This window comes from Sinohyriopsis cumingii, chromosome 2 (assembly GCF_028554795.1).
Source record: "Sinohyriopsis cumingii isolate HCF-2022 chromosome 2, ASM2855479v2, whole genome shotgun sequence".
Taxonomy (NCBI): Eukaryota; Metazoa; Mollusca; class Bivalvia; order Unionida; family Unionidae; genus Sinohyriopsis; species Sinohyriopsis cumingii.
Window position 1 is genome coordinate 29,188,426 of NC_142962.1, and position 23,790 is coordinate 29,212,215.

At 35.3% G+C, this 23,790-nt stretch overlaps 1 protein-coding gene across 1 annotated transcript in view; it reads right to left on the minus strand.

Moving 5' to 3' along the window:
• Nucleotides 1-363: 363 nt before the first annotated feature.
• Nucleotides 364-23,790, minus strand: part of LOC149804539 (uncharacterized) — a 55,930-nt gene continuing 32,503 nt past the window's right edge. The window contains exons 8-13 of the mRNA XM_089932776.1: nucleotides 23,201-23,286; nucleotides 18,986-19,180; nucleotides 15,824-15,922; nucleotides 12,762-12,888; nucleotides 8,842-8,924; nucleotides 364-427 (exon numbers count right to left, since the gene is read on the minus strand). Coding sequence (XP_089788902.1) covers nucleotides 8,878-8,924; nucleotides 12,762-12,888; nucleotides 15,824-15,922; nucleotides 18,986-19,180; nucleotides 23,201-23,286 — 554 coding nt within the window. The 3' untranslated portion in view covers nucleotides 364-427; nucleotides 8,842-8,877. The remainder of the gene's footprint in view (nucleotides 428-8,841; nucleotides 8,925-12,761; nucleotides 12,889-15,823; nucleotides 15,923-18,985; nucleotides 19,181-23,200; nucleotides 23,287-23,790) is intronic.

The window sequence follows — 23,790 nt, forward strand, 5'->3', positions numbered from 1 at the left end:
ATACAACATAATAAAGATGGACTGTAAAGTCCGTTTATCAGAAAGTATTAAACTTAATTTTCTTATATGTTACATTCAAACTAGGCAGACAGACATACAGCTAGATAGATCGACACACAGAGTGAAATGATAAAAGACAGATTGTTAGAAAGATAGATAAATAAGGAGGTAGTTGGTTAGGCAAGCATGTAGAGTGGCACATAAGCCTATGCGTCGACACGAAAGGTATGAAGCGGCGAAAAATTCTAATTTTTTAATATAGAAGCAATAACGGACATTAACTTCGGAATATTTTTATTGACTTCGTATCAGAAAGGATAAAAATAATAATGAAATAAATACAAACATAAATATTTCCCAATTCCAAACAAGGACAAAAGGACAAACTTCCACAGGAGTAAGGAGTCGATGTTGTGCTTTCATGCATCTGAAAATAGGACATTTTTATATCCGTATTTATTATATAATCCTTAAATTGAAACCATACTGTAATCATATGAAAATACTGATTTGATATATGATACATATGAAATCTTAATAATTTCTTCTATATGATTCCTTTACTTTAACAGAACATCTTTGATAGAGAAATAAGATACATTTATCTCCATTTATACTCTCTTGCCTTACATTAGTTTCCACTTTTGAAAACCCAATCGATTTTTCAAACAAGTAGGATTGAATAAACTGAAGTTAAATTAAAAATTCAAGTTTTCTTAATTTGCACTGAAATAAGAATATTTTTGAAAATCAGGTACCGTTATAGTGTAAATGTTAAATACTGCTGAATTTCTTTACATCAAAATGACGTCAAAGTGAATGAAAATAACGTCGCTGTAAAAGAAAATGGCCATTTGTCACGAAATCAGTTACGGGCATCGTTGGCATAAAACATGTTTAATCGTATTGTTTTATATGATGCAGTGGGGTTTGGACCACATTGTATCTATTTGTAACATATACATGTTATAAATTTGTAATTACTTAGTCGATCGGTCTTGAGAGAGGAAGAAAGCAGTCAGGCATACAGAACAATTTGCTGTTATGTTTGTCCGTGTGGAATAATAGCAGCGTCATGTACATTCACGAACTCCGTCAACTTGAGTGTACACTGGAACTCAGGTTTTACTATCTGATTATGACTAAACTCAATAAATCCCGGAAATTAAAAAACTAATATCAATTTACTTGACAAATGTTGTAAAATATGCAGTGTATCTTCGGGCAATGTAACAAATTTGATGTAATTAAAATACGCACTTTTGATGGTTTGAGAGTGCACTCAGGTCAAGGACTTTCGTGAATCCTGGGTCAGGCGCATGTGACGTGACGCCAGGAATGACATTAATTTCTAATAATGACAATTAACATGAATAGTCCATGTAAGTGGAAATTTAATTGGTTTAAACACCATCGTGTGACAATGACTAGATAATAATATATTTTTTAAACTTGCTGTTGCTAACTAAAGGTATACTGAACAATTATGACACTTAAATTTACCTCTCATTCATCCCATCCTACCACTAGCATAGAGATGAGTCTAGAGTAACACTAACAGAATGATAACAAAATAATAACGATAATATGGACCTCCCTTAAAATGGACACGAGTCTAAAGTAACACTAAAGGAATAATACGAATTGATGATGGTACTATTGTAATACCCTTAGAATGAAGACGAGTCTAGAGTGAAACTAAACGAATGATAAGAAATGGTAATCAAAATATGTATTACCCTCAGAACGGAGATGAGTCGTAACTAACACTAAAGGAATGAAAGGAAATGATGAAATCTTTCCAAAGCCCCTTGACTTTCATAGCGATGGACACAAGACTTAACCTGTTAGATACCTAATTCATACTTGACATACTTTGACCTTTCATCAGATTGAACAGATTTAGGAAGCCTAAAAAGTGTAATTAAAAAAATTGCCCACCCCTCTCAACAAAACACAAACCTTATCAACGCTTTTACTATGGTGTTAGTCTTAATATTCCTCAAAGAAATTTCCTATAGGAACCTTGAGGATGAACATAGTATGGTCAACAGGTATTAGTTGCCTGACTTGGTTACATGTATAAGGCCGACAAAGTATACTGTCATTCCACTAAATGGTTTGCCAAATGCAGCAATAGGTTGCAGATGAGCGTTAGTTATCTTCTGATTGACTTTCCTACCATTTTACAAGTATGACAAGATCTGCAGTATTTAGAAACATTACTTTGACTCTTAGGCCAACAAAATGATTTAAGATCTTGAGATAAGTCTTACGGACTCCTAAATGACACACCAAGAGAGTTTCATGGGCTAGACTAAGAATTTCATGTTGATATGACTTTGTGTTATGCATACTTAATTTGTACTGTGCGTTGAAATTTTTGTTTATGATTAGAGATTGTAAGGGTCTACCAGACTAGTGTCATTTATTTGTAAACAACATAGTACATAGCTAATACTTGTCTATCAGTTACCTAGTAAGGCAATTATTAATTGGAAACATGTCTACTTCATTTTGAGCTGTAGATACAGTATTGATTCTAACCTTAGAAGGTAACGGAAACTAAATTTTTTTTTTACTGTTGGGAGCAATCTTCCATTAAGATGACAGAGAATTTTCAAAAAATAATAATTGCGACACAGGTCAAGTGCAAGGGTATATAATTTTGGTTACTTTGGGATTACGAATTACGTATTTTAACATCAGTTTTAATAGAAAATATTTTAGTTGTGTTAAGTTGAGAGGATTTAATTTATTTATTCCAATTATTCGCTGGAATTACAATGCGCGCATTGATTTTGGACTAAACTATTATTTTAGAATTGTTGTGAATTGATTCTATGACATTTTGGATTATATCACTGTGATACATCAAGACTGTTGACATATTAGCACATTCGAGGCTATTTACAAATCAGCAAATTCAAACTTGGAATTCACTCGAATCAACATCATTATCGAGAGCTCTTTCTCTCATAGCTATAGTAAATGCACGACATAGGTATAAGGCGGGGGGTATCATTTTCATTTTGATCAAAACAATAATTGTCAGTTACAAGTGGATTAACCACAACCATATCTCCTATTAGGTTATTTCCTAGTATTAAATGAATACACTCGATGGGTAATGATCACTGATCCGACTCTCACTTGTCCTGAGACTAAGTATGATGACAAAGTTACACATCGGAGAGGAATATTAAGATAGCCGCACTCCACTTACTCAATAAGAACACTTTCACTAGATGAAGACGTCTCAGATAAAGGCAAAGGACCTGATAATAGATGACCATGAGAACCTTCTGTGTCCAATCATATTTTAATAGAGATATACCTAGCAGAAGCAACGAGTGACAACAACATGTCGACATGAATGGTTCATAATTCTCCATAATAAAATCTTACTAGGGTTTGTTTGACCCAACAAATGTACTGTTTTCAGTAAAAGACATTGATCGTGACCTCTTAGAAATAGAAGTATTTGGAAAAGCACTGTCTCCAATCAGTTGCTTATATTTTTCAGTCTGTGGCTATTCAGATATAACGGACCCTTTTCTGGTTCAGTAAAAGCACGTAGGAAGAGATACGGTATTCTGATCAGTCTGATCAGAAGTTGATTCCTGCACGTTGTGCCACACTGAGATTTGGAAGTATTCTTATGAGACTGAGTTGATATTTTTTTACCAAAATAACTGTTGAGAGGAAGACTTTTTGTCAACGATATTTTGTGCGGCAAGTAATAATTGTTAGTGGTACGAGCAGCATTTTCTGAAGTTTCGAACTTTTCCTCATCAAAATAGGCGTCACTATGGACGCAATTCTTGAACTCTTCAACTGATATGAGCTGCCTGATGTTATCATAATTTCAATCATTCTTCCTGGCTTTATCATCTGTCAAGTAATTGTTTTTTCCCCATGCCAATTTTACATGGGTCTGACCAATTCTTTTTTGACAGTTCTTAAACCTTTGTCGATATATTTCAGGTACCAAATCACAACACTTCAAGATCGTAATTAACACTTCGTTGTAATGACAGTGAAGCGTCGACTACACGAGCTTTGCTAGTAAGTACAGTTTGTAAAAACAAAGTCCGATGATCTCTTGGCCATTTCAGATTTTCAGCAATTTTTTCAAAGTAAGGAAATTATTGATTTACTTCTTTAACTTTAAAATGGGTAAGTAACCTAATATTTCTGGTAAGATCAAAACCTGAACTTTTGTGTAAAGATGGTGGGGAGATACCATAAGCTTGCAAGTTCTAATTCTTTAAGTCTAAATTGCGTTTCCTTTTCTTCTTTCTGCACGTCTGTTTCTTCTTTCTGCATTTGAAAAACTATTTCTTGTTCTCTTTTACCTTGCATTTATATTTCCTTCTCTTTTTTTCTCTTTGCATTTGTATTTCTCTTTCTCTCTTTCTCTTTCTCTCTCTCTCCCCTTTTCCCCTTTCTGCAGTTGTATTTCTCTTTCTCTTTGCTGATTTTTGATTTCTACTATTTCTTAAAGCTGAAGCTTTCTTGACTATATTTGTATCTTGTCTTTTAATTTCAATTCATTTTTTTTTCTTCATTTTAGAGCCAGAGAAATGTTAATCAAAACCCAAAACACTTTTATCCCAAGAATTCTTTTCTACAAATATTGGACCAAATTATTGTTATTTCTTGCTTCATTAAAGAAGACTTGACTTCCAAAAGGTCATATTGTCCGGCAAGATGGAGTAATTCGTCCTTTTCTGATGACTTTAACCCTTCCTGGACTGGATTTAAAATATATTTCGATTTTAGATGATATCATGAAAGCTTGTTGGTTTCAATAAAAAAACAAAAAAACAAATATGTAGTATTAAAATACCAGAACCTAAACGTAAGTCGGAAACAAAGTGATATAAATTTAAAAAACAAATTGAAGTTTTCTGAAATATGTTAAAAAAATTTGTATCGCGGACACTACCTAATTTTCTGTTTCGACTGTGTGGTCTTTAGCTAAGCAACATAAATGAGTGAAAACCAAAAAGTTTTGTAAAATTCAACAAAGTATTTATTTCCCTCGAATACTTAGTGAAAATTTAATAAGAACGCCCAGTATTGTGAATTAAATTACAAACAGTGTTAGAAGTTCTATCGCAAGTCTAAAAGTAAAGAGTATTACGAATGAATTTCAGCAGTGTTCCGAAATATTTTCAGTCTCGAATGTGCTAAAGTGCCAACAGTTTTGATGCTTCACAGTTAAATAATCCAAATGTTATTGAATTATTTCACAATAATTCCAAAATAATTGTTTTGTCCTAAAAGTGTTGCTGAACACTTTGTAAATGCAATGAAATATTTAAATAAATAAATCCTCTCAAATATTAACTGACACACAACTTGAATTGATTACCTTAAGACTGATGTTAACATATGGAATAAACATTTATGTTTACTTCAGACTTATATACATGCCATAACATGAATCATAACACACCGCAATCTGGAACTAGGTCATTTACAATAGAATTTTCCAATCAAATTCGTAAACAACCTGCTTCTAAAACATTCTTAATTTTTAAAACAAAACTAGACCTTGAACTTGGCATCTGTAAGTAATTTTACCCCCAAGTAATAATTATCTTAAAATACGATTTATAATCATAGTCATATATTAGCTATGTGATATGCTGTTTACAAAGTAACAAAGTAGTCACACTCAGTATCTACCACACATTAAAGATATACATAACATATAATCATGGAAAAAGACCAACACACAATATAAATTAAATATACATAACAACTGTGATGACCTGGTTAATTTTGATATACTGTTTCATTGTGATGTATTGATTTAATGTACCGATTTATTGTGATGTACTGATTTGGTGTGATATACTGATTTATTGTGATGTACTGATTTATTGTGATGCATCGATTTATTGTGATGTATCGATTTGACGTATCGATTTGATGTACTGATTTATAGTGATATACTGATATATTGTGATGTACTGATTTATGCGGGGCCCCGAGTGGCCGAGTGGTCTAAAACGTTACGGATCACTGCCATCTCACCTCTGTCTGCTTGGGTTCGAGTCTCAGATTCAGCCAATATGGATATGTGAGAAAGCTTGCCAGTAGCTTTTCGTGGGTAGGTGGTTCTTTCTGGGGTTTTCTCGGGTTCTTCCTCCACCATTAATACTGGCCGCCATGTATAGCCTATCGTGTGCTGAAAATGGCGTCAAAACCTACAACAACAACAACAACTGATTTATGCTGATATATTGATTTATTAAGATGTGCAGATTTGATGTACTGATTTATTGTGATGTATCGATTACTGATCATATACTGACTTATAGTGATGTATCGATTTGATGTACTGATTTATTGTGATGTATCAATATGAGGTACTGATTTATTGTGATGTACCGATTCAGTGTACTGATTTATTGTGATGTACCGATTACTGATCATATACTGATTTATTGTGATGTACCGATTCGGTGTACTGATTTATTGTGATGTACCGATTCGGTGTACTGATTTATTGTGATGTATCGATTTGATGCACTAATTTATTGCGATGTATCGATTTGATATACTGATTTATAGTGATACAATGATGTATAGTGATGTACTGATTTATGCTGATTTATTAAAATGTGCAGATTTGATGTACTGATTTATTGTGATGTATCGATTTGATATACGGATTTATTGCGATGTACCGATTACTGATCATATACTGATTTATTGTGATGTACCGATTCGGTGTACTGATTTATTGTGATGTATCGATATGATGTACTAATTTTTTGTGATGTATCGATTTATAGGATATACTGATATAAAGTAATGTACTGATTTATGCTGATTTATTAAAATGTGTAAATTTGATATACTGATTTATTGTGATGTATCGATTTGATATACGGATTTATTGCGATGTACCGATTACTGATCATATACTGATTTATTGTGATACGTTGATTTATTATGATACAGTGATTTTTTGTGATACAGTGATTTATTGTAGTGTACTGATGTAGTGTTATGAACCGATTTTTTGTGATACAGTGATATAATGTGAAATACTGATTTACCGTGATTTATCGATTTGCTGTTCTGATTTATTGATATACTGATTTACTTTGATACAGTGAGTTATTTTTATGTGCTGATTTATTGTGATATACTGATTTATTCTGACGTACTGACTTATTGTAATGTACCGATTTATTGTGATGTACTGATTTATTTTGATGTACCAATTTATTGTGATGTACTGATGCATTGTGATATACCGATTTAGTGTGATACAATGATTAATTGTGATATACTGATTTACTGTGACGTACCGATTCATTGTGATGTACTTACTGATTTGTTTTACGAAACGCAAAACAGTGAAGTCCAGTGACTTTGAAAACGATCATTATGTCTCGGTCATTACGCCTTGACATGTTGCATATATAAACATATTATATATGTATACTAACCTAAATAATATAATATTCTTGTAATAAACACTATAATGGTCACTATCAGTATTCTTGTGATAAGCCCTATAATGGTCACTATCAGTATTCTTGTGATAAACATTCTAATGGTCAACAGCAGTATTCTTGTGATAACCATTGTAATGGTTGCTATCAGTATTCTTGTGATAAGCCCTATAATGGTCACTATCAGTATTCTTGTGATAAGCATTCTAATGGTCAACAGCAGTATTCTTGTGATAACCATTGTAATGGTTGCTATCAGTATTCTTGTGATAAGCCCTATAATGGTCACTATCAGTATTCTTGTGATAAGCATTCTAATGGTCAACAGCAGTATTCTTGTGATAACCATTGTAATGGTTGCTATCAGTATTCTTGTGATAAGCCCTATAATGGTCACTATCAGTATTCTTGTGATAAGCACTGTAATGGGCACTATCAGTATTCTTGTAAGAAAAATTGTAATGGGGACGATAAGTTTTCATGTGATAAGCACTGTAATGGTCACTATCAGTATTTTTGTGATAAGCACTGTAATGGTCACTATCAATACCATGTGACAATCTCTGAAATGGTCACTTTCTGTATTCATGTAATAAGCACTGTACTGTTCACTATCAGTATTCTTGTGATAAGCACTGAAATGGTCACTATCAGTATTAATGTGATAATCACTGAAATGTTCACTTTCAGTATTCATGTGATAAGCACTGAAATGGTCACTTTCAGTATTCATGTGATAAGCACTGTAATAATGGTCATCTGTATTCATGTGATAAGCTCTGTAGTGGGCACTATCAGTATTTGTGATAAACACTGTGATAGTCACCATAAGAATTCTTGATATAAGCAGTGTAATGGAAATTATATATGTAAAAAGGTATGTTTTATTCTGACAGCAATGTATTGGTCACTATCTTTGTAAGAATGTGTAGGATTATTTTGGCAACACTGTAATGGTCACTATCTATGTACGAATGTGTTTGATCCCTTTAGGAACATTAATGGTCATTATCTGAGAATGTACGATTGTGCTGGCAAGACTGTAATGGTCACTATCTGAGAATGTACGATTGTGTTGGCAAGACTGTAATGGTCACTATATATGTAAGAATGTGCAGGATCCTCCTAGGAACATTAATGGTCACTATCTGAGAATGTAGGATTGTAATGACAAACATTATAATGGTCACCATCTATGAAAGACTGTGTAGGCTTGTCATGGCATGTTTTCCTCCTATCAATTTAACGGGTCTTAATAATAAGAGAAACGAACTGATAGGACAATAACCTTGCAAACTGTACCTACCTGTAATTTTGTACCTACATGTAATTCTTAACCTACTTGTAAAACTGTACTTACCTGTAACACGCTTGCCTTGAAATCTCATGGATAATATTATGCAGGTGTTCCACTCGAAAGTTCGTCATTGCAATGGGTGTCTTCTGAAATGACATGGCGATATTTTTCAATAACTTGTGTGTACTTAATGTCAATGTGATATATATGAAAAGCACTAGTGCTGACACGTAGCCGCAAATATCTAATTCCAGGTATTTTTTTTAATGAATATACTGGTTTCTGTTCCATCCAATGGATTGTACACTATCACGTGATACTACTCTCGAATATTTTACACATTGGTAAATAAGAGGAACCACTTCCGATGAAGAAGCGCATGAAAGGTAAGTACCTAAATTAAAATTTGTGTTGATGGAATCCGCTGATTTGAAGACAGAAATAAGGAAAACTGGAGTTATAGAGATTGCATGACCATGGCTGGATATTTCTTGAACTGTAATATTTACTTAACCACTCCCAAAGCTATCATAAAGTCTAACGTTATGTTAACTTTGTGATGAAGTAAAATTTACACTTCGTCGATCTTGATGCCCAGGGAGTGTTTCGTTGTGTCGAATTTTCCATCGCCAGAACAATATATACTATTACACCTGTTGTCTTGAAATATGTATCAAAGTGAAAGCAACAAGTTTCGGAAAATTGAACAGCTAATTTAGTTCCCCAAAATACCATAGTAAAAATTATAACTAACTTACATAATGGTGAATGGAATCCTAAATAGCCCTATAAGTTCTATCACAGGTCCAAAAGTATCGAGTTAACCAAATGAGTTCCAGTGCTGTTCCGAATGAAATCCAATCTATTGTGCCGGTGTGGCAAAAGTCTGGATTAATTTTATGTGATAGTAGTCTTGATGTAACACAATTATATAATCGAAATGGCTTTTAATTGAATTCACAGTAATCCAAAATGATTACTAAATCCAGAAGTTTAAGAGCAGTTTATAATTGCAATTATTGAAACAAATCCATATATAAATTAAATCCTCTCAACTAAACATAAGTGAATGACTCCAATAAGACTGATGTTTATGATAGGAATAACATTCTTAGGTAAACATCCTTTATATGAAAAACTAAGACTCAGTTTCAGAACCAAAACGTGGGTTGAATAATCATTTCTAGATCATATTAACTGTGAACAAGGTAAAGTCCTTTAGGAACTAAGCAATCAGATACTAGGTCATCTGCAAATGGGTAGGAAATATATCCGTGCAGTAGGAATGATATCCCTGCAAACGATATCCGTACAAAACGATATCCGTGAAAAAATATACACGAGGTTTGATAAAACTAATTTATTCGTAATTGCTTAAAGTAGTATTTTCATCATTAGTTTGAAGTATATCAGATAGTTGCTGGTAATAAATTAACTATCCATACGATAAGAGAATAATGATTTTATTCGCTAGTACCTCCATGACCGCCAATAGTTTCTCTTACAGAAAGTATGGGGTATACCATTATAATAGTAAGAAAAAATAGTTAGGAAACTGTTCATCTTTATAAGGCGACTATCATTAAGCAATATATTCTGTCAAGTCAAGACATTGACAGGACATTGACAATCATGTGAGTCTGAAGATAAGGTCACACATAACCAATCATCGTAAGCTATTAGATGTGTACATTCGGCCATTCCTCTGTGACTAAGCTATCAAATGTATACATTTGACTAAGCGATCAGAGAGATAATGTGCAAAGAAGAAATGTGTGCGTGTGTGATTTGGATTTTTAATGTACCTTTAACAATTTTTCAGTCATATCGCTACGATGTGTGCAATGTGGCAGTTTATAGTGATGTCTAACACTGGGGCATCATGCTGCAAACAGACATGTAGCATGTAGCATGATGTCCCACCCGGCCACATTATTACGACACCAGGCCAACCAGTCCTAACACTATCCTCTTAATGCTGAGCGCTAAGCGAGGCAACTATTAGTACCATTTTTGTAAGTCTTTGGCTTGACTCGGTCGGGGATCGAACCTACGACCTCCCGCATCCGAGGCGGACGCTCTAACCACTAGGCCACCGGAGCCGTCATAGAAGAAATGACAATGAATGAAAGAAAAAGCAAGGTAACAACATTTGAAGCTCACCCCACCCCTCCACAAAAAATTCACAGGACAAAGTTCTTGTGAGATAAAGGGAGACCTTGATCCACCACGTACGAAAGCTAAATGCAAGACAACGCAGGATAAATATAGAAATATTTAATTGAAAAAGAGATATATTTATAAATCTAAAAACATGCTTTCAAGGTTGCATCATCTTAGGACAAGACGGCTCGAGGGGATTATGCAAACTGCAACATTTATAAAAAGTAGGTCTCTGAAATAGGTACTTGTTTTTTCAAATCATTATTTCCATTCTAACATGACCCAATAAACACAATTTGGCTCTTTTTGCACCAGATATAGCTCTGGTGACTACTGCATGCGAGCGTCTCGTGCAACCATCGAATGAGCATTGATGTAATAACATTGGAATGCTACGTCATATGTGGTCATCTAACAGAGGTATTTGCTGGGTAAAATAAATGCCATTATTGGGAGAGGAAACCGGTTCATGTTAAAAACTACTGAATTTGCCTATGTGATTGATTGCACGACCTATCTGCTCATGATTTTACTTTCCCAGATAAACTGAATAGGTGAGAAGGTAAAAGTAAGACCATGTGATATTTAATCTATAGATCCTGTTATCGAATGCTCCTGTTATTTATAGATCCTGTTTGCTTAGATTGATGTTCGTAGTACAGCTAAATAATCCATACTGTTCTTGCGAAGTTAATGTAGAAAATTTGCGTATGTGCTTTACGGTAAAATCATACATCCTGAAAGATTACCGGTATGTTGAAATGCATATTTGTATTGCTATGTGTATTTAATTTTCATTGTTTGTTAGTTCTTTTTATGAATTATATGCTATAGATAATTGTATTTTGGACTTAACCTTGTCCAAAGTCAAATTCATTTCTACCTGACATGCATCATTGACTTTGGTTTTGTAAACATGTTTATCTCAATCTGAGTGAAGAAAATCAGAAATTCCTCATGAAATGCCAGGTCTACCTGTTATTTACCACGTCTTATATGATAATTTTAGTACCATACCATCTAATTAAGATTTCATTGTGCAAATATTTGGAGATTTTCAGCATGAAATATTCTATTAGGCAATAGTGTTTTAAAAAAATAGAAAATGCTAATTGTGACCTGAGGTCAAGTACAGAACAATATAAACTTATTTACCTAGAAATTATTCATTCTTGCATTAAGATCGGAGCAGAGTCAGTTGTATTATTGTTATGACCAGTGTTCATTTGGGCTGGAATTTATTGATTTAAATTAGTTAATCAAAGTTTTCTTCTCTGGAAATACAAAGTACACAAGAATAACATTGATAGATATAGACTTGGATTTATATTGAAATACAAATAAGGATATATTCTTGGATTGTACTATTGTAATTAAACAAAAGACCGTTGTGATATTTATATTTAATTTACATACTTTGTTAGTTTTATTTTACATGTATTTCATTATATACTATTGTCACGTAACATTGTATGTTGGACTTGACCTTGTCCAAATTTGAATTCATTTCTGCTTCACTTGATTCACTTTTTTATTTTATTCTGTGTAAACAACTAATGCATACTCAAATTATTATCCCTCTGTGTGGGCTTAATATAAGGATCATTATTAATAGAAGAAGCAAATATGTTTATTTGGGTGTAAGTTTTGGAATTTCCCGAGTGTAATCCAGGTTATGGTTTTGGTTTTGTAAACATCCAGATCAAATTGTATTTCTTCAAATTATTATTTATAGATCCTGTTTGATTAGATTGATGCTCGTAGTAATCACAGTAATTTGATGAATTTTCAGAGCGATGAATGTACCTAAGTGAACTTACGTGGCATGGTCACCTTCCGCTGTCCCAATACATAATCTCCAAGGATGGCACCATGGGAGATATTAATTTTCTTGGTCGCCAGATACAACAATTTCATATCTCTGAACTCCTTATCAACGTCAACACCCTGCAAAGAAAAGGAAAATAATTTTAAATTATACCTTGACAGTTGTCACCAAACGAAGGTGGACTCTCGGTCCTAAAAACTGGATTTGGGGTTTAAGATATTGACTGAGGTCTAGTGGCTTCACTGATTGTCAGTTAACGTACCCGAACAAGCGCCTGATTGGTCAGTTAAATTCCTGATTATTTTGATAGACATCCTAAGGATAACTAGTCGGTTTGACCACCATGATATTTTAGCCACATGCCACGAGATGATTCGTGATCAATATAATGTTTGCATATTTTTTTCACGTATTAATTCTGGTTTACCGTAGTTTTATTATACAGTAAGCTTTGCACCTTGATTCTGTATTGTTATAATTCAATTCCCACTGAGCTGATTAACGAATGCAGCATTATCTACTGTTTCTTTTTTGTTGTTGTTGAGATATATTGTTTTAGTCATTGACGAATATAGTTTCCATATACTTTGACGCTTAATGTGGTTTAGATCCTATTACAAAAGGCACTTTTTAATATAGACATTAAGTACTTCATTTTCGTTGTCGGGGGCATCTTCGTAATTGGCATACATATATTTTCAAAGGAAGAACTGACCGGACATGTTGATGCTAATGTTATTTGCCATGTTAGACCCAGTTTAGCGTTTCTGTGTTTTGATGACTGCACACCATTATTTGAGAGTTATATAACATCCGTGTGCATGATGTGTCTACAAGATGTCTTCGTTTTGCTTCATATTTATAAACCGTGTAGCAGTTATACGTCCCTTATAATGAATTTAGAAATGTGGCATTTATTATGCTAGTCAAAGTTTTTTCATTGTTTTCTTTTTGTCACTCTTCACTTTGGAAATGCATGGATTATGTTCTGAAGATATTTAGATTGCATCATCTTATTTATTTTTATCCTGTAAAAAATGTAATAAAATGAAACCGTTTAATAATTTGGACAATAATTCACGAAGTCTGTTCTTTTTTTTTCTGCTGCAGAATGACTGTTTTAATTGATTGATTGATTGATTGATTGATTGATTGATTAGAAGGATAACAGCACATGTAACACTGTTTGGTACAGCACATGTACCACTATTTGATGCTGATCCAATGGTGGCAAGATCCATTGCCTATGGACACAACACGGCATCTGACCTGAATTTGAGTAAAGCTTTACTTAGGGACTCAACACGACATCTGACTTGAGCTGGTTTAGAGACTTAACACGACATCTGACTTGAGCTGGTCTAGAGACTCAACACGACATCTGACTTGAGCTGGTCTAGAGACTCAACACGACATATGACTTGGGCTGGTCTAGAGACTTAACACGACATCTGACTTGAGCTGGTCTAGAGACTCAACACGACATATGACTTGAGCTGGTCTAGAGACTCAACACGACATCTGACTTGAGCTGGTTTAGAGACTTAACACGACATATGACTTGGGCTGGTCTAGAGACTTAACACGACATATGACTTGAGCTGGTCTAGAGACTCAACACGATATATGACTTGAGCTGGTCTAGAGACTCAACACGACATATGACTTGGGCTGGTCTAGAGACTTAACACGACATCTGACTTGAGCTGGTCTAGAGACTCAACACGACATATGACTTGAGCTGGTCTAGAGACTCAACACGACATCTGACTTGAGCTGGTCTAGAGACTCAACACGACATATGACTTGGGCTGGTCTAGAGACTTAACACGACATCTGACTTGAGCTGGTCAAGAGACTCAACACGACATCTGACTTGGGCTGGAGTAAGGATCATTTTTATGATTTTGTGCAAACCAATAAGACATTAACTTTCTTCGAGGATAAGGTATTGTACATTTTTATTACGTCCTTTAATTACATAGTTTTAGATAACTGAACATTCAAGAATAGGAAATAGAATTATGCCCCCTAAAGCTCACCGAACATTCAAACAGGTAACAGAATCCCCAGGGACAGGGTCACAGTACCAATCTCCAATAAACTGCTCCAAACGTTTGCAGCACAGAACTAAAGCTAAACCTAACACAGAAACCAGAAGTATCCACGGAGTTGTGTTTTATTTTTATTTTTTAAAGCAAGGAGAATAGCCAACCTTTAAAATCTAAGCTGTAAACGTCTCTATGAATCTAACAGAAAGTTGAGTAGATGAACAGAAGTTAAAATATTTTGCCCTCTGAGCTGCGTGAGAATTTCATACTCAAATTGATTTCATAACACGAATATGAACTTCATTCTCAAATTGATTTCATAGACGAATATGAATTTCAGATTCAAATTAATTTCGTAACACGAATATGAATTTCATTCTCAAATTGATTTCGTATTACGAATATGAATTTCAGTATCAAATTGATTTGATAGCACGAATATGAATTTCAGTTTTAAATTGATTTAATAACACGAATATGAATTTCATACTCAATTTTTTTTCGTAATAATGATATGAATTTCATGGTTTCATAGCACGAATTTCAATTTCATACTCAAGTTGGTTTCATAACACGAATACGAATTTCATACTCAAATTGATTTCATAAAATCAATATAAATTTCATAATGAAATTTATTTCATAACACGAATATTGATTTCATACTTAAATTAATTGCATAACACGAATATAAATTTCATACTCAAATTGATTTCATAATACAAAATACGGTCTAGTATTCTCCAAACTGTTTGTAAATTTAAACTCAAACCCAAAAGATCCGACTGGAAATTGTTTGGAGTGCAGCTGTGTACCGGGCAGATAAGTACAAAAGCCAGGATTAAGTCACTCTTTAAAGTTGCACTACTCTTTATTCCAAGTGGATTGGTATTTTCAATAAATGATTATCAGGGCGAGTTTCATGAACGAAAACCTTTGAAGATGGAGACCCTGCATTACAATATGACGAAATACGATAAAGGTACACTGCACATAACCTCACCAATATATCAAAACATTTTAGAACCAGTCGACTATTTTCAGCAGTAATGACTTTCAGAAGAATCTTGGCACCATCCACTCCAATAGGATTATAGCCCATCTGGAAATAACGAAGAAAAAGACATTAGTGAGGATGGAAAATCATACTATATTGTGAAAGTAAATAAACGCCGTATTCCTTGCAGGTACGTACTCTTCGGGTTTGGAAAACAGTTTCTGTCTTCTCATATATCGGATAGTAGGACTCAAGTCTTTCCATTTTGGATCTAATGTACAGTATATGATTACCAATAACGATGTTTACTGAGCTGTTAGAGTTGACTGGTTTTGAATTCATCTAACCGCATGATCTTAGTATAAACGTTCATAAATCAATAAGCCACTACCTATTTTTCTTTTTATTACTGTGTGTGTTTATGTGTGTGATTTATATTTTTAACGTAGCTTTAACAATTGTCCAGTCATATCGCTACGATGTCTGCTGTGTAGCAGTTATAGTGATGTCTATCACTGGAGCATCATGCCGCAGACATGTAGCATGAGGTCCAACCCAGTCACATTATGCTGACACCAGGCTGACCAGTCCTAACACTAACCTCTTAATGCTGAGTGCCCAGCGAGGTAGCTGTTTGTACCATATTTAGAAGTCTGTGGTATGACTCGGCCGGGGTTCGAACCCACGACCTCCCGCATCCGGGACGGACGCTCTAACCACTAGGTCACCGGAGCGCTTCGTAAAATTAGTAACAATTGCACATTTAGTCTTTAATGTGTACACAATTTACAACATTTTTGTCAAATAGTAGACAAAGGCGAACACTTAAACACCACGCATGACAATAACAATATACATATTAGGGTTACAGTCCTACTTTGCACTAGCGACACCAGACGTCAAGCTAAGGGATCTAACTTTCCACGACTTGATTACGATATCTGCAAAGAAGCTTATATAAGAGATACACAGATAATAAATGACGTTTAATATGCCATATTCGAAGTTATCTCCTGGGTTTTTATTTCAGGAGATATGAAAAAGTAAATTTAATGCATATCTTGAACCAGAATTTTCAAAAGAACGCATCGTCTGAAGCCAAGGGCAATAATCCGTGGCGCTAATTTATCACCAGCACCTGCCTGTGCTTAGCTTTCTTGTTTTCTGATGAATATGAATAAACCAGCTTAATCGATCACTGCATACGCGAGTTAACTTTTCTCGTCATAGGCACACTACATGAATGTTTACGCTGTTTGAATGAACCATTAAGAGTTTCTCTTCCCAACACAGACTCTTATCGATTTATAAAACGGCCCATTCATTGATGTATAGGAGATTGTTGCAGTGCCTTGTCCATGACAATTGTTTGTTTATGCCTGTCTTTAAGAAAACAAGGAAATCTCAGCACAAACAGCCACAGGTCATACACATGAGCGAATCGGTTTTTCGACCATGGATTACGACGATGCCAAAGACACGTATCGTATTACGTTCCACCGGTTGAAAACATACTCAAAAGGCATACTTACATGGGCGCCCGCAGGAAATTTGGCAGGAGGTGTCAGTTGTTTTTTTTTTGTAGGGTTGGGGGTTATGAGTTTTTGCAGGGGGGGGGGGGGCAGTCAGTCATGGCCGGGAGAGTTAGTATAATATGCAGTCTGAAACTAAAGCTAATATTTAAGAAGCGTTTTGCAGTATGTAGTATGATTTCGGGGGTTGTAACGTGCCCCCCCCCCCTTGACTTATGCTGCGGGCGTCCATGCATACTTAAAAAATTAGTCCCCATATTCACTAAAATTCTTAATTATAATGCGCTCTCATACTCACATATTTTTACCTGTAATAAAGTACAAATTGCACATATGTCGGTGGATTGTAACACAGGATTTTGAATTTCTAACAAGGTAAGTCGAATAAACCAAATTTTTTCGGCTTTTTCTGTTCATCAGAATTTGTGGAAAGGAATATGATTGAGTCAAGATAAAGCCACAATCAAGTTCACAACTAATCATCATAACCAGTATTAACAGTGTTTATTGTATTTAAGTAATGTACCTATAGATTTGTAAATATAGAAAGATAACACGTTTGTACAATATCATTTAATAAAACATTTCAGATTTAAATATAAGCGGCCTTGATCTTGGAAATGATCTACATTATGTACAGCTTCGAATACATTCACTGGAATTACCAAATTACTCATTGACATTTTCTACTTATACACACTACTTTGGAATTATTGTAAAATCATTCAAAAACATTCTGGACCGCATCATTGTGTTACACGATGACATTCAAGACTGTTTAATTTATTTGGTACATTCTTTATTTTTCGGAACATTTTTTTTTATTTTTGGACTTGTGATAGGATATTTGGATTATTTGGGATTTAATTCACAATACTGTACGTTACCCCTGAATGTTCACTTCGTATTTTAGAGAAATACATAACTTGTTGATCTCACTTACTCTGACGATTTCACTTCTTTCTGTTATATCTGTTATATATTTTAAGACCTATAGCCGTAACAAAATATTTTCCATGTTCGTATTGGCTTGATTTCTTTGAATACTGGTACCGACCTAGCTTGAGAAGAATCATGCGTCTTGTAGACAAAACAGCGACCTACTTGACTACTTCGTTTGATAATCAAGAACGTACGAAATGATTCATACATATCTCATTTTTAAATGTACTTATTGATACTATCTTGGATGAAACATAATAAATTTAAAGGTTTAATTCCTGTAGAAACAGTCATTTCAAGTTTTGCAAACACAATGGTTTTTCTGTTTTATTTGTTTGTCTTGTCAGGCTCAGGCTAGTCAGTCACTAGTTTTTTGCACTGTTCTTTGTCAGTTTATTGCATTTATCTTAATCAATCCCTGACACACGTGATCCCTTGCTGGATCCAGTGCACTTGGAATGCTTCGCCTCTTCTGGACCTTGCTCTACCATAAACGAATCGTCTCTCTATGCCCCGACACAAGTATAGATCATCCAACTCAGACCTAATTATAATACCTCAATCAGATAAAGTAATGAGCATGTTCTAGTGACGTTTTGCACACCTGCCTTCCGCATTAAAGCCTATACCCCTTCCTCTTAAAGCTGCCATATCCTCAAGACATCTGCATCTACCATTCACCACTGAAACATACCTTAAATTCCTTTAGCAGTTCATTGCCCTCCAGGGCTTTTGCAATAGCACTGGCTCCCGGTAACCCGATCCGATTGCTACTAATGTCAAGGTGGGTCAGGGTGGTAGACTTCTTGATCATTTCCGCTACCCCTAGGGCGCCTTCGTTACCAAGCCCGTTCATAGCCAGGTTTACAATTTGTAGTCGGTTATTTTTCTGCTCAAACAAAATATAGAAGAGTATATTCAGGGGATACTCATTTCTTTTTTAAAATTATTTAATGTAAATATTTAAATCGAAAGGTATTTTAGGTTTCCTTGATTATACTCAATTTTGCCCTTTAGTCGAAGTTTTCTAATTTTTTTTATTATGGTAGGTTTCATTTTTATATTACCTTTGTGGGTTAGAGTTTAGAGTTAGCTTGGAGGTTGTTGCCTAATGAGTTGCCGTTGGTGCCACCACTCCAAAACACCAATGCTAAAATGCAAAATGAATTAGTGTGATATTGGTGTATCTTGTATCGATATATGTGTTCTGTGGTGTATTGTTCACAATACTGTGCCCCGCTGCCATGGCCGAGCTAATCCGAATAGATATGCTCCTTACAACTATGCGGATCCAGTTCTCCAGGAAAGTTGTATCATACATCTGTGTCTTGGGTGGTGTTTTATTGTTCTGACAAGAAACGTGATATTGCCCCCCCCCCCCTCTTCTGCCAGCAACCTCTCACCCCGTTTCTGGCATGTTTTCTCTGTAGAACATATGACATAAGACAACCATAAACAAGGTCGCCGAAACAGACGGTCAAAAATTTAAGTGGAAAGCGTTTCTGGTCAGAACAAGGACAAAGCGCAGTCCTATGTGTCGCCTGGGCCCTTCGTGCGATGTTTATGTGTAGAGTGTTTCATTGGATCGACTCGCCAAACAGACTACGTTCTACTTAGGTGGGGGAAGATGGAGAAAGCGTATTGAACATGTCATGTTCTGTGAATTTTAATCGCACCGAATATGTCGTGTTCTGTTGATCAGAATGCATGAACTTATTATCCTAATAACATTAAAGAACCCGTGCAGCTTTATGAGCCCGAAGAAGATTGTTTAGGATAGTAAACTTGGCAGAAACAGGAAGTTCCTCTCATTCAGCCTGGAGTAATAAGCCACACATACTTAAATCTATAACCCTCGGCCAACATAACAGTTCAATGTACATTTCTATCCAGCAAATCTAACTTATTTAACAAGTTCTTCCCAACAGACAGGAATTCTGCTCAGTACATTCTGAACAGCTTAGGATAATAAGTTCATGCATTCTGAGCGTCCGTACCAAAATGTATTAAAAAGATGTCTTACCTCGATCGATTTATGAAACGTTTATCTATATATTACTGCCGCTGGTTAAAGTCGCAATAATGTATTTGAAGTTGAATTCTTTAATTAGTCATGGCGAGGTGGCATGCCATAACGTAAGCTGAGTTTTTTAATTAGTCATGGCGATGTGGCATGCCATAACGTAAGTTGACTTCTTTAATTAGTAATGGCGAGGTGGCATGCCATAACGTAAGTTTAATTTTGTAATTGGTCATGGCCAGGTGGTATGACATAACGTAATTTCCAAGAGCACAGCTAGGTCGCTCATAGGGTCAAAATCTATGTTGCCATCTTTTCTACGGATATCAGCAGACAAAAGAAATAAAACCATATATCTTTTGAAAACTGTTAAATGTGATGTAATTAACTCATTTTGTTATTAAAACATAAAGTGCAAAATGCTATTTCGAACCAGCTAATAATATTAACCGTGGGCAGAGATTAGATACACTCTCACCTCATCAGTTTTCTACTACGAGTCTAGTAGGTTGGGCACTGATATGCTGGTGTCATTCGTCTCACTCGTCTGTTTTACTGTATCGTAAGAAATGTTCTGAACTGACTGATGTTGTACACACAAAAATGCAACCAGTTAATTGGAAAGTAGTATCTGTTCTTGGTCCTGGAACTTGAACTTCTGGGTTCGTGACAGGACAGAGTCAATACTTCGAGACTCATATGATCACTCTGAGGAAGGTAGCGAAGAAGACGGTCGCCACATAATCTTTCTTGAGTTGCGAGATCTTCTTTTTGTTTGATTGAGGAATACGGTTACTTTGAGAGAACATGCTGAATAGGACATGATAAGATAAACATGTTGTTTTCTGTTGGACAGAATGTTGTCAATAGGTTAGGTTTTGTTGTGTAGAAAGGCACCACAATTTTGTACTGTTGGCTGAGTGTGTTGTATGATATAATGTTTAATTGGCTGTTTAGGGCTTGCTCTGCTGTGGTGCATGCCTATCTAAGTCTTAGGGGCGGATTAAGCTAAATGGGCTGTGTTCTGTTTGGTAGGGATGCATGAGCGTAACTTGTTTGATCTGCTTATCTCAGCGTGCTAGTAACGTCACTCGGAGTGATTAAACCGGTGATTCTTTGCTGTTCGGTCGAGCTGGGAGCTGATTGAGATGAAGGGATTCTGTTCTTTTTGGCGGGGTGTATGAATGGTTCTTGCTGGCTCTGCTAAGCTTAGCATACTAAACAACGTCATTGGGATGATTAATCTGATTAGGTCGTGTGCCGTTCGGTCGGACTGAACGAGCGCAACTTGCTTGCTGTGCTGAGTTAAGTGTGATAAGCGTAGTCAAGGAGACTGATTGAGTTGTATGGGTTCTTTGCCATTCGGTTGGGCTTAATGAGTGTAACTTGTTAAGTCTGATGAGATGAGCACTGAGTACTAATTAAGCTGATGGAATTCAGTGTTATCTGCGCTGCGGAGCAAAATGTTAAGCAACATCACGGGGTCTGATTAAGCTAAAGGGGTTCTGTGCTATGTGGTCGGGATGCATCAGCATAAGCGTGCTCATCGACGTCATGGGGACTGCAAACGTTGACGGAGTTCTCTGCTGTTCAGTCGGGATGAATAAGTATGGGAGTGATCGGCTGACGATGTCTGGTTTGCTCAGTTGGTTCGTACGGTTAGGTCTGGACTGACAGAGTTTGCAAACCAAGGGTCCTCTCAGGATGGCATATTCCCCTAGTCTCCCGCTTATGTAAAGATCCCTTTTGAATGTTATAATACTTTTAAAAAACAGCAACAATAACAAATGTTGAACGAGTAAAGTTTTTTTTAAGTATCAAAAGGCACCTCTACACAATTTGCTTGGTAAGTGTACAAAGTTTGGTTTACATACCTTAAACGGGATTAAGAGTTACACTTCGGAAACAGAAACATTTATTGTCAGAAAGACAGATCGACAGACATGCATGGAAATAACCATACCCACGTCAGTACGTTCTTTCAAGAAGAACGCAAACTATTTAGCGCATTAAACCTATCAAAATACAACCAGTTCAATACATTCTTCCAAACAGAACACACCCTGCTCAGCACATTCTTTCTAACATAACACAACCCGCTCAACATATTCTGGTTATAGTAAAAATCATACGGACCATGTAGGCGCATTTACTCAAATTCAACTAAATTTTAATTGTTGTTCTAAAATCTAATACTAAAATAGTTGAAGAGAAGCCTGTTCAGTCCTTATTGTTGAATGCTTTGCACCTGAATTATCACCCAAAATCTTCCAGACGAAAATTATTGCTTGCTATGGATGTTTACAATGACAGTATGGTACTAAACTAGGTGAATCAAAGAGCACATCGGGGCATATGGTCACAACATAGATGTGCACATTTTTGTTTTCATCTTACGTAGCTTTTTTTGTGACATCACAACGCACGACAATCAATCCGGTTTGTACTGGATCACACGCTCAGGTTGACTCTTCCTAAAATGTCGACATGATTTACTATCGATTTTGCCGTATTTATTTCTCGTAGCGTGTAAATAATCTTTCATAGAAATATGGTTGTATGAGGATCCGAATAAAGTGAATAATTGTTATTTAAAGGTAAGTGTGATTAAATTCCATCAAATGAAACCCATTACTGAAATAGTCGGATTTAAACGCCTGCATGGTCTATATGAATTTGACTGTAACAGAATATAACCTATTCAGCGTGCTCTGCCGTTCGAAAGAAAATAGAACTAAACACAGCGCAGACATTTATCACCATAGCGTAAAGTTTGGTCTTGGGTTGTTGGAGTGTGGCAGCATTAGAAAGTCATTAAGCAGGAACTTTAAGAACAACAGTTACCCGTCGTATATTATACAAAGTCTAGATTGCTAAAAGTATACTTACAGATATTCCCATACACAGTTCGACACCTCCTTTTAACCGGAAAGCATTCCAGCTCAAGTTCAATTCTTCGATAGTCTCATTCTCAGCTTTACAAAGACAAAATTTTTTAAAAACAAAATCAAAAGGGATGTTATAGGCCCTTCTTATACAAAAGAAGAGTATGACGGACAAGAATTCAACTGGGAAATAGTTACTTTATTACTCCGTATTTTTGCCTGAATGTTTCCCTACTATTTATTTTAGTTTAGCTTGGTGTTTTTTTTACGTGATTCTATCTCTTGCCGAGTCAATTTGTTGTTTTGTCATGTTTATGTTATATAGACAATGCTTCTAAGTAACGCGAAATTACCGCATTAAAAGGATTTCCATCTTTTATTTTAATCCCACTGCCTTCAACGAAAGTATTTTGATTTGGTCACGTCCATCAGAACGTCCGTCCGTCTATCCGTCCAAGAGTTTTGTTAGCATTGTACTCAAAAACTACGCATTGTACACCAATTGTATTTTTCTAAGATATCTGCTTTTTTGTATGGATGACCTGATTTATATTAATTTGTAGATGATCTAATTTTTATCCTCATGTAGATGAC